The 12,150-nt window shown below is 37.4% G+C and overlaps 1 protein-coding gene across 6 annotated transcripts in view; it reads right to left on the bottom strand.

Moving 5' to 3' along the window:
• huwe1 (HECT, UBA and WWE domain containing E3 ubiquitin protein ligase 1) overlaps positions 1–12,150 on the bottom strand; it is a 362,527-nt gene that overhangs the window by 25,515 nt on the left and 324,862 nt on the right. For all 6 annotated transcript variants that reach the window (XM_039775720.1, XM_039775721.1, XM_039775718.1 and 3 more), the window contains 5 exons: positions 10,522–11,098; positions 8,871–9,480; positions 648–757; positions 356–512; positions 4–136 (listed from right to left, as the gene is read on the bottom strand). In XM_039775720.1, the coding sequence (XP_039631654.1) occupies positions 4–136; positions 356–512; positions 648–757; positions 8,871–9,480; positions 10,522–11,098 (1,587 nt within the window). The remainder of the gene's footprint in view (positions 1–3; positions 137–355; positions 513–647; positions 758–8,870; positions 9,481–10,521; positions 11,099–12,150) is intronic.

A 12,150-nucleotide genomic window follows, 5' to 3' on the forward strand; every position in this document is an offset into this window, starting at 1 on the left:
CACCTGCTAGTCATCTTGCCCTTCAGTTTTGCACTGTGTGGTTGGTCTTCTTGCATGCCATCAGGAGAATGTGCATCTGAGTGAGCTCGTCTCTGCTGCTCTAGGTTATATTCACGTAGCTCTGCAAGCAAAGTACCTAAAAGCAAAAGTAGAATAGCCTGACTTAAAGTAGAATTCAGTAATCATATAGAGAGAAAGTAATAATCAAAACATAACAAAAACAAAAGTATTTTAAAAATGGTGAATCAGATGACTGTAAAAAAGTATATCAAAGGAACCAAAATAACAAACACTCCTGAGGCAGCAAGTGTTTATTTAAAGAGTTGTACCGGTGGTATATTAAACTGCTTCTTACCAATCTGTTTGCATAGTGTATAGCCTAACTGGCGAGCACCAGTGAGTAACAGTTTGAGAACAGTGTCTCTTGTTCCTGCATCTCCCCTTGAAAGCTGGAGCAAAATATTTGCAGCATCTTCCAGACCTTCTTCAGAACACGAGTGTGACGTCAAAACCTGCAATGAACATTTTTATAGTGGGACTAAACATATGAATGGTCTTAGAGCAATGCATGCTGAAATTTAGACTTGAACAATACAAGTTAAAGAAGGCCAGTCCCTATAGCTCTATTATAAACTGTTCAATTTTACCTCTACTGAGAGCTGTAGCTGCTTTTCAGTCAGTCCACTGGATGCCATTTTGTCAGATGTGCTGGATGAATCTTGAGTTGCAATGGCAGATGAACGAGATGGCTTTTGGACTAAGGAAAAAAAATGACAAAAATAAAAAGTATTTGGCAAACATATACAGTATATAAATAAAACCTTTAAATTTGTAAGTATGTTATTCATGATAAGGGAGTACACAACATATGTTCACAAACTACATTTATGGTTTACATGACAAACATTTGCAAAAATAGCTAATTAGGTAAAGTTCTATTGTCTGACACTAGATTGGGAACAATTAATCAGATTCAAATAGTTGCCAGGCAAAGCAACACAGCAGAGTACCAGTTAAATGTGTAGATGCACAGCTAGACAAAGAAAGATTTTACATCATTTTTACTATTTTCCTCATTTCACAATATTACTGAAAATATGAAAATCTCAAAATTGGATTTATGAAAAAATGCGTAAAACAAATGAAAATTATATTTTAATGTCTCAAAGACAGCCACCCTTTGCCTCAGTATACAGATTTGAATACTCTTTGCATTCATTCATTTAACCAACTTTATGAGACGGCCACCTGGGATGCTTTTCCAACAGCCTTGAAGGGGTTCCTACATATTCTACTGAGTTTATATTAGTTGACTGTGGAGACCCAGTAATTTGTTTCAGCAACAATGGCCTAAACCATCCTCTCCAGGGAGCCTGAATGAATATTACCCTGTTGCACTCACCACCATCGTCACCAATTGCTTTGAGAGACTGGTTCTGCCCCACCTCAAATTCAGTCTAGCTCCCCACACTATATCCCAACCAGTTAGCCTATTGTCCCTAATAGGTCAACAGAGGATGCCATATCCTTGGCTCTTCACTCTACCCTGACACACCTGGATAACACCACCACCTACGTCAGGGTGCTATTTTTTGATGTTAGCTCCACATTTAACACCATTATCGCCTCCAATCTGGTAACTAAATTCAGCAACCTTGGCACCAGCACCTCTCTTTGTTATTGGACACTGGAATTTCTAACCATCAGACCCCAGTCTTTCAGGCTAAACAACCAGACATCCCCTACCCTGATCCAGAACGAGTTCCAAAGGGCTGTGTACACAGCCCACTCCTCTACTCTCTCTGTACCCATGATTGTGTCCCTTTATATGGCTCAAAGTCTATCAAGTTCACAGACGACACCACGATAATAGGACTGAACAATGACAATGATGAGTCAGCCTACAGACGTTCAGCACCTGGCAACAGGGTGTGTTTACAATAACCTCACCCTCAACTCAAATAAGACTAAACAGCTAATTGTGGATTACTGGAAAACTAAAGGCAGCAGACATACTCCCATCCATATACATGGGGCTAAGCTGGGAGGGTTTACAGTTTCTAATTCCTGGGTGTCCAAATATCCGAGGACCTTTCTTGGACAATAAATACATAGAGTCCGATTAAAAAAAAAACAGCAAAAACTTTACTGTCCGTCTCCTCAGATTCTGATGAACTTTTACTACTGCACTGTTGAGAGCATATTGACAAATTCCATTATGGTGTAGTATGGCACCTACTCCCCAGCTTAGAGTAAGGGTCTTGGCCAACAAATAATCGGCATCTTGCGGACACCTACTGCCTCACACCTCAACCATGGACTATTTACCTTTCTTCTATCATGGAGGCATTACAGGAACCTTCGGTCCCACACCAGCTGGCACAATTCATTTTTATAACAACAACATCACCAATCTGAACCCTTACTCAATAGCTGACCTTCTAAATACCAATAACTTCTGACTGTGGTCCATGTATATTTTCATGTGTTTAGCCTAAAACCGGGTGATAGAAATTTAGAGCAATGTATCAGTATAAAATTTTGAGTGAAAAATTGGCAAATACACTACTGAAACGTTACAACTGATGCAAGTGGCATATGGTAAAGATGTTATGAAAAAGTCAAGTGTATCTGAGTAGCATAAGAGGTTCAAAGATGGGCAAGATGATGTGACAGAGCATGCAATAGAAATCCCTGGGTTCACTGTACCTTAAAAAAGCATACATGTCGTGCTCACAGTTTAAGACCATGCTGGTGTGTTTCTTCAATCACAAGGGAATATCCCACCAAGAATTTATTGAACAGGGACAATCAACTAACAGCTCCATTTAAAAGGTACTGCAGAGATTATAAGATTCTGTTTGATAAAAAACGCCCCAATTGTGGCTTGACAAGTGGATCATTCATCATGATAATGCACTAAGTCACACTGTGTTCACTGAGAGAGACTTTAAGGCCAAAAAAGCACTTACCTAAATAGATCATCCTGTTTATTCACCTGACTTGGCTCCCTGTGATTTATGGCTATTTCCAAAATTTAAAAAAAAAAAAGCTGAACTGAAAGGACGAAGATTTTCTAATTATGACTGATATCCAAGAGAATGTAAGACTGCTATTCAACAGTATTCTGGAAAATGAGTTCCAGGCCTGTTACCAGATATGGGAATGCTGTTTAAGTCAGTGTAATGATGAATAAAGTGTAGTACTTTGAAGCCGACAGTACCCATTAGTGTACAGTTCCACATATATATTTTTTTAAAGGTGCATTCCGGGAATTAAACTGTCACACCCTGTATTTCATTTTATCTATATTTATTCATACCATGTATCTGTACTACTGATCAGTATTCATATCTATATACTCTTCCTTATATGTACTACTCCATGTAAATTCAAATTTCATATACTGTTGATATATGTTCTTATTTGTATGCTCTCATTACACCTTACTGTATATTGCACTTTAATGTACTATTTGCACCCACTGCATTACACCTTACTCTACTGTTTGCACTTTCTGGTTAGATGCTAAATTACATTTTGTTGTACAGGACTCAATCACTGCTTGGTTCATTGACCTTGAACTCAATATACTTATATTAAAAGTACTCCCTGACAGCAGAAAGTAGCAAAATCGTCAGTTCTAAAATAACAAACCAAGAAATTTCTTTTACTAAGTGAAATTCATAAGAACTCAAATTACCAAGAACCTGAAATGAAAATTTAAAAATGTAAAAATGGCACAGTCATCAAGATTTCCTACCATACACTGTACATACACTTAAAAGGAAAAAATAGAAACCATAGACTTTATTAGGGATTATATAAAGACTAGCAAATCGCGCTTGCAAAAATTTTGCAAAAATAAAAGCGTTAATGAAATGATGAGGATGGAGAGAAGAACATCACATGTTTCAGTAAGAAAGAAGATTTGAATAAGTAGTGACTTGTGACAGAACTCCATACTAGAATAGAATAACATCCCATATTAATCATGTGACTAAGTCACAACAGCATGAATATTTACAAAGTTTAACATGAACAGGTTAACAGAACATACTGGAGAAGGGAAAAGCACTGCACTTGTAAGTCAGTATGTGTGAAGTGTGGCCAACAGGTAATGTAGTATACAGGAGTCTATAATAATTGTCCGAAAACGTAATTTGTTGCATAAATGTTATTGTCAGCAAACCTATTCCACTGTATGTAACCTGCAATAACCTGTATGTTTTATCCGGGTTTTGAAGAAACTCTGGAAAATATAGTGTACAATTGGCCATGGGTAAAAACAGGACTTAGTAAATAAACTCCTAAATTATTAAACATTTGTCATTGTAACTTGGTGATAGTCAAACGAACAGGGAATTGGAATCCGTGTAGTTTTTCCCACCATAATGATTCTCGTTGCCTGGCAGTTTGCAGCTGCTCTTCAGAAAGGTTGTGTGTGTAATCAGTTTTTCATTCACTGTCTAGGTGCAAGACTTGCTGTCACTGATTTTGAGATAATGTTGCTCTGTGGTTTGTCATACGTTGTCTTTGTTGTTTTAAGGCATTTTGCCTGTGCCAATTGGTCTGGTGTGATGTTGATGTTTCTGCCACTGTGCGTCGGTGTCAGTATGTAGGCCAACAAGACCGTTTCTGTTGGCCGCAGCTAGGCTGTATGCAGCCTTTTCATTTTATTGGGAGGTTTACGTTGAAGTGACGAAAAGAGGAGATGTAAAATGATAGTGTCATAATGGAGTATCGGTCAGTAACAAAGTATGCACTAAATAAACAGTCAAATACCACAGTAGATAATTGGTCACATTGAAGAACTGAAGACTTGAAGATAAGCCTAAGACCAAAACTCTGGGATGAACACTGATTCCTCACTATTGTTGTGGAGGGGTATAGCAGTTGCGGCAACCTTTATTTATATCGAGCACAGACGGACACAAGCGAAACAATATGGATTATGGAAAGGTTCTCTTTTTCTTTATGAAAAAGCACAGACATGCAAACAAGAAAAATTCAAAAGTTCAAAAGAAGGCGGCACAAAAAAGGTGAAAAATAAAAGCACAAAAACAATGACTCAACAGAAATGTGTCCACAGTTAAGGCAGCAGCACTGGTACACTGCAGAGTAGACAAAGGCACACCCACACATTTTCAAAAATATTGAATATGTTTTTAGATGACAACACATGTCCTGCTCCAGGCACAACAGTGTAGGAAGATGTGGGCATACGCACACAGAAAGACTATGTAAACTGGACATATCTTTGTGAACATATTTTTGTTGCCTGTTTAATGTTTCTACACTTTTGTGACTGGATTCAAAAACAGGACTGTTTCTGGACTGAGACCAATTAAACTTTACTTTGAAGATCAAGCAATGACTTTTTAATCATGGTTGGGAAATGAGGGTGGGGAATCAAAAATCCAGACAAGTGACTGAATAGAAGACCGGGTTTATACTTTACATAACGTGTGTGCCTGCAGATGTTATTTCTACATAAGCGGTGTAGTGTTTATACTTGCGCGCATACCTTATGTAAATCTGGAGGATTTCACCAGGTGGCAGTGCAAGATGATATTATGGTGAGAAAACAACATTCCTCTTCGCTGTGTTATGAATTGTCCAAATGGATGTTTTATAATTACATCTATCAATACAGTGGCATGCCCATTCCAGAAAGCATCGGGCGTTAAGCAGAAACAACCCCTGAATGGGGCATCAGCTCATCACAAGGTGAATACAAGCTAACACATACACTAACGTAATTTTAGCATCACCAAATCCCTAAACCTGCATATCCTTGAAAGAAAAGGAAATCCATCAGAAAAACATGCTAACTCCATGCAGGAAACACCAGGGACGCGGCTCCCTACTGCGAGGCTGCATTGCTACAGCTCCGCCACCGTGCTGCCCCCACATGTAGAATTAACAGTATTATTTAAATGAAGTTAACGATTTATCTGTAAAACATGCATGTTGTAACATTTAATCATGAAAGTGAAATCAAGTATAAATTCAAGGATTCTAAATGTGCAGACAGCTGGAGTATCATAAATTCAATGTGTTCTGTGTGGCAATTGCTGCCTGCCACTGCCATCAGCGCAGGAGGAACCCAAGAAGTAAGTGATTAACAACTAGGCCGGTTTTAAGATGATGTTTATGAGGTATTACTTTAATGGCAAAATAAACTACCACATTTAAGTCATAATTTCCACTTTAATCACAAAATAGTGAAGAAAAGAGGTCTATGTCTCAAATACGTTTCTATATATTCTGATGCTGCTGCAAAGGTGCAAAAAAAGAGACACAGAAGACATTTAAAATGTATCGCATCATTACAATGGGGAGTATGTGACACTTGTATTGCATGTGCGAAAAATAGATGAAGAAAAGCTCCATGAATACATCTATGTCAGCATTTTAGTTTGATGATCGAACCACACACATTGATCCTGTAGGACCTGCAAAGCGGGCTGCTGTCACATGTTGATTGTAAACAGAGACTCTGATGTCACGTTCCAACTTGAACTACTTACAGATCTATTCTGTTGTGATTCTTGTGACAGGTGACAAAACCATCTGGATCACCGAATCTAGAGTGTCTAATTAAAAATATTAGAATGCACGGGGACAAATAAAAGTTCTTTTGATTGCTACATAATTTCAATAAAACCTTTTAAGCAATTAAATATTATATATGTTTGGTGCAGCAATGCTACATAGCTCCTTAAGTGACAAGGGTTGGGGACTGTGAAAAAACTTATTTGGATGAGAAAAAAAAATATCAAAGGTATACACAGTGATCCCTCGCTGTATCGCGCTTCAACTTTCGCGGCTTCACTCCATCGCAGATTTTATATGTAAGCATATCTAAATATATATGATGGATTTTTCGCTGGTTCATGGATTTCTGAGGACAATGGGTCTTTTAATTTATGGCACATGCTTCCTCAGTTTGTTTGCCCAGTTGATTTCATACACGGGACGCTATTGACGGATGGCTGAGAAGCTACCCAATCAGAGCAAGTATTACGTATTAAATAAAACTCCTCAATGATATATGATATGCTTCCTGTGCGGTGCTTTGCATACTTAAAAGCTCTAACAGCACGTATTGATTTTTGATTGTTTGCTTTTCTCTGTTTCTCTCACTCTCTCTGACATTCTCTGCTCCTGACAGAGGGGGTGTGAGCAGAGGGGCTGTTCGCACACTGGCCTAGAGGATACAGACGCTCCTCTAAAAAATGCTGAAATACTGCCTTCACATTGCTCCCTTCCATGTGGCTGCTTTGCCGGGGCGGTGGTTCACATACTTAAAAGCACCTATTGATTTTTGATTGTTTGCTTTTCTCTCCGTCTCTCTCTCTCCGACATTCTCCGCTTCTGACATGTTCCTCTTCAAAGGAGTGCACATGTTTGCATTCTTTTAAATATGAGATGGAGCTGTCATCTCTATCTTGTCATGGAGCACAGTTTAAACTTTTGAAAAAGAGACAAATGTTTGTTTGCAGTGTTTTAAAGTCCCTGTCTCTACAACCTCCTGCGTTTCTGTGCAAATCTGTGACCCAAGCGTGACAATTTAAAAATAATATACAGTAAACGTATGGTTTTTACTTCACCTCGACCGAGGAGGGATTACTGTACTCAGAATGGCCATGAAGGAGGTGTCAGTGTTACTAACAGAGTATTCTCACAGTAGATGCAGAGAGCGTTTTCATATGTGTATTTTGGTTCGCTTATTTGGATTGCTCGTGTATCTTCTTTTGTTTCCAGATATTAAGCTAACACTAAACCACAACTGTTTTTGAAAAAAGAATGCAAAAATGTGCCATATGGATCTTCCCCTCTCACCAATTTAACAATAAAAAAAATTCCTCGTCAAACCTGTATTTTTTCTCCCATGAAGAAAAAAAAAAAAAATTCCACTCATCAAAAATATTTTCTAACATTTTTTCTCTTCTCATCAAAATTTTTTCACACTACTATTAAGTACTTTCCCTCACTGATGTCAATGAAGAGGCTCTGTAGCAACACACTATCAATTTTTTTTGTTTTGCTATAGACATTGTCTGAGGCAAGCACCTTAAGTAGAATATAATCAAGCAAAAAAGTATCGTGAAACACATGAGGACACACACTAGACTTGCCTTAAAATGACACACTTTAGAAAGATTTCATAAAAATTATGAATTAAAATGCTAATGACATAATGAGGAATTTTGTAAAGGAACAATCTTGATTGAAATGTTGCTGTGAAGTTATCTAGCATCTGAACATATGGTACAGATAGACAACCAGAAACACCATTTGAACTGTTTTAACAATACTAAGTAATCCGGAATTAGCACAAAAAAAGCATACATACAACCCTCTCAGCCATAAAAACATCTGTTAGCAAAGTAGCATATCTAAATTTTGCTCAATATGTCTACTTTACCTATTCATTGGATTTGAAAGTATATTTAGTGGATATTCTACTGGGTATCAATAATGAACATTAAAGTGAAATGGCTAGTTACATGCAGTCTCTTGTCCTTTCCAACTTTGATGTGAATCAAAACAAAAAAAAAAAGAAAATAAATGGCAAATGAGATTTTTTTTTTTTTTTAAATCTTATGGTGGGTGACAACATACTTAGCTATCACTGAATAAAAATGTCAACTATCACACATATCATTCAAGTAAGAAGATACTTTCTTTTAAAATAAAAACAGGCCATTAAAGAATTGTGCACTTTATAAAGCTTTCCTTATTTTTTCTATTATAATCTATATCATAAGATTTAAAACACAATCATCTTTTAAATTTGGAAATTAATTACACACAAAAAGAAAATTAGAAAGTGTTATGCTTTCTGTAGCACATTCTCTTACCGGACAGTGCCGTCGTACTGGCAGAGATTGTCGTAGTGACTGCAGTTGCAACAGTGGTGCTGACCGAGGTAATGCCTGTTGTTCCAGTAGTGGTGGAGCCTGCAGGCACAGGTTGAGTGACAGCTGGAGTGCCTGTTCCTGCATGACTTACAGGCACCTCAGTTGCTTTGTTATCAGGGAGTGCTATTGAAATAAGAGAGAGCAATCGAAGCAGCTTCTCAGTGAGTAGAGAACTCCGGCGAATGACTGGGTGGGAGAGCATGTTCATTAACTGGCCTAGGGGGGAAGCTTCTAGGCTACATTGTGTTCCTTCAGATTCCCCAGTTCCACCTACAGGCAAAGATTTCACTGAGGCTTTCCCTTTGCGGCTCACATTCATATTGTCTAACTTGACAAGGAGGTCCCAAAAGTCTGTGGAGATGCCCAGGCCCTGCATCTGAGGATTGCTGAAAGCAGTTGGTGGGTGTGTTGCTTGACAAGGAGGCGTCACTCCTATACCAGTGAGGGGCTTTCCTCCTCCACTACCTACAGCATACAATCTTTCTTTGCCATCATTTTCTGACGAATGGGGGTCCTTTGGACGCTGCTGTGTAAAATGGCTAGGAAATACCTGAAAATGCAATAAGAATGTTATTGGCTATTACTTGAAGAATTTATAGATATTAAGTAGTAAATAAAAGGGTGCATAAAGAATAAAAATTGCCTTAAAGTGAAGATGCACGTAACACTTCAAATGAGGTGTGTAACAGTAGTAGCCTGCAAACTAATAATAGCTTTGTACAAGGATTTATATAAAGGTCTTTCACTACTTAAAGCAAGACAATGAATGCATTGCCGTGCAGGGATCTGCATTTTCCCCTATACTTATGTAAAGCAAGCGTTCAAAGCTGTAAACATTACAAAGATAATAAAGAAAAATGTGAATAAAAGTTTTGACATCAGCACTGTCAAAATGTACCTGGGTGTACCTCAAAAACTCTAGAACATTAATCTATGGGTACATGAGTTACACGTACAAGAACACATATGCCTGTATTCGTCTGCAAAACAGGAGTAACCATACACTGACAGTCAAGTATACAGATATTCTGTTGTAATTACCCTGAAAATAAATAATTATGACAGTTCTGTTAATAGCTATAATATGTACAAATGAACAAAGTTACTAGGCATTTCAATTTCAGTGTACAACTTGAGAAACAACAAACTTCAGCTCCAGGTGTTCTTATTGACATGTTTATTCTTTCACAATATTTCCTGTATATACCTACTCATTAAAAAAAAACCAACATTAAGTTGTATCCTCATATTAGAATCAAGAAAAATGGAGAGTAACCAAAGAATGGACATTGAGCTTTGTACACAATCAATTCTGAAGTCAAATTACATTGGCATACCAACCTTAGTCTTCTAATCTGCAAAAAGTTTACCAGGCAAAATCTCATTTTTGAGGTTTAACATTTTTCAAGAGGTCTTCAAAAATAGTGTTTACACAACAAAAATTTGTTTTAACTTCCCTTCATGTTGCCAGTTGATTACTAATTACTACAAGCTACAGCTTCAGATGGTATTTACTTTTAACTTCTAATAGTTTTATATAAATTTCAAATTTAGAAAAAAGAATATATATAATTTGCAAAGCAAAACCCACCTTAGCAAGCTGAATAAGTGTGTCCAGCACATGCCTGCAAACCACAGGAGCAGCTTGGGGGTGGATATGGACAGTAGAGCCACAACCAGCATGCCTTTCTGTATGCTTCCGACCCGCAGAGCGCTGAATTTGGAAGATATTTGTCCTACAGCCTAGAGCAGCATCCATTGATACAGACAGCCAGGACAGTTGGCTTGAACTTCTTGATTCCATCTTATGAAGCAATTCCAAAGAGGATGAGGCGGACATTACAGGTATACCTTTCCCAACACCAGAACCTGGGACAGATGTAGGACGTTTGCTTCCCCTTTCATCTCCACCAACACTGGCAAGCCTGGGGCTCTCTATACAGAGCTCACTTTCACTGCTCCTCTGTAAAATTGACAGCAGGCTTCTTATTACCCAGTTTCGCGTTTGCATGTGGTAACACAAATTTCGCAGTACTCTGTGTAAGCGACTAGTGTTCAGTTTAGGCTCATCCACGAAGAGTAGTACAAGGAGACAAGACAGAGCCTCATGGTCCAAGAGAAGACGACCACGTAAACGCAGCAGTGAGTCCACATTAGAACTTGAGGGTCTAAGAACAAAACATATTTGAACTTAATCTATGAAAACCAACAAGAATGTACACTCAAGACATGCAATTACAATCAATGCTATGAGTAGTAAATGAAATGTAGCTTTTACATACATAAAACAATGACAAAATTGTACTTAAACATTTAACTTAAGAAAATGAAGACATACAAGTAAATTAAAAATATAGCTGACAACTTTGTTCTACTGCAATAATGTACTTTAAAGACCTTGTGTACTACATAATTTTTAATTGCTGTAACATCTGTAGTTGATATTAAAGAGACACTATTTCATATTTAATTTTAGGCACTAGCTGTGTTACTCGACTTTTGCCAGGAAATTTTCTATAACAATGGGCCTCCGTTATAGTGCCATCAGTTATTCAGGTGCATTTGAATTACTATATAACTGAGGACTTTCCTATATACAATATTTGTATATTTTAACCAAGGACTAATAATTCACTGAAGTTCCTTTACTTTTAAACATGCTATGCAGAACTGCCCTTAAGTGGATCAACTCCTGCTTTTCCTAGTGACTTGGCTTTTGTTGGTCATTGAAAAATACTGTTTTATAGGAAAATACATTCTTTTGAAGTCAAGCAGGTAATTAGTTGGAAAATGGCAATTATGGGTGTAGATATTACATCCTGTAAAAAGGGTATTTTTAATAAGAGTTGAATGTAATGCTCTGATCTGTAATGTTGCACCATGTTGGAGAGTTTAGATCAAAAACAAAACATAAAATGAAACAAGCCTAATGTATGTCAACAACAGTTAACTTAGGGAAAGTGGGGAAGTAAAAATTTGAACTAGTAAGAAATTAACTAAATACTAAATAAACTTACAAAATGAAAAATGATGGAAAGTGAAAATGAAAAGTAAAGGACAGGGAATCGTAAATCCTAACCTTGCAATTAACACTACATATGTATCAAACAGCAGCAGCAAGCAAACTGAAGTAAACTCTGCTTCAGATGTGGGTTTGTATTTTGTTCACTCAATAATTTGTTTTCAGGTTTATCCACCAGTTGTACATTCAAGGGAAAGG

Source organism: Polypterus senegalus, chromosome 13 (genome assembly GCF_016835505.1).
Source record: "Polypterus senegalus isolate Bchr_013 chromosome 13, ASM1683550v1, whole genome shotgun sequence".
NCBI classification, from domain to species: Eukaryota; Metazoa; Chordata; class Cladistia; order Polypteriformes; family Polypteridae; genus Polypterus; species Polypterus senegalus.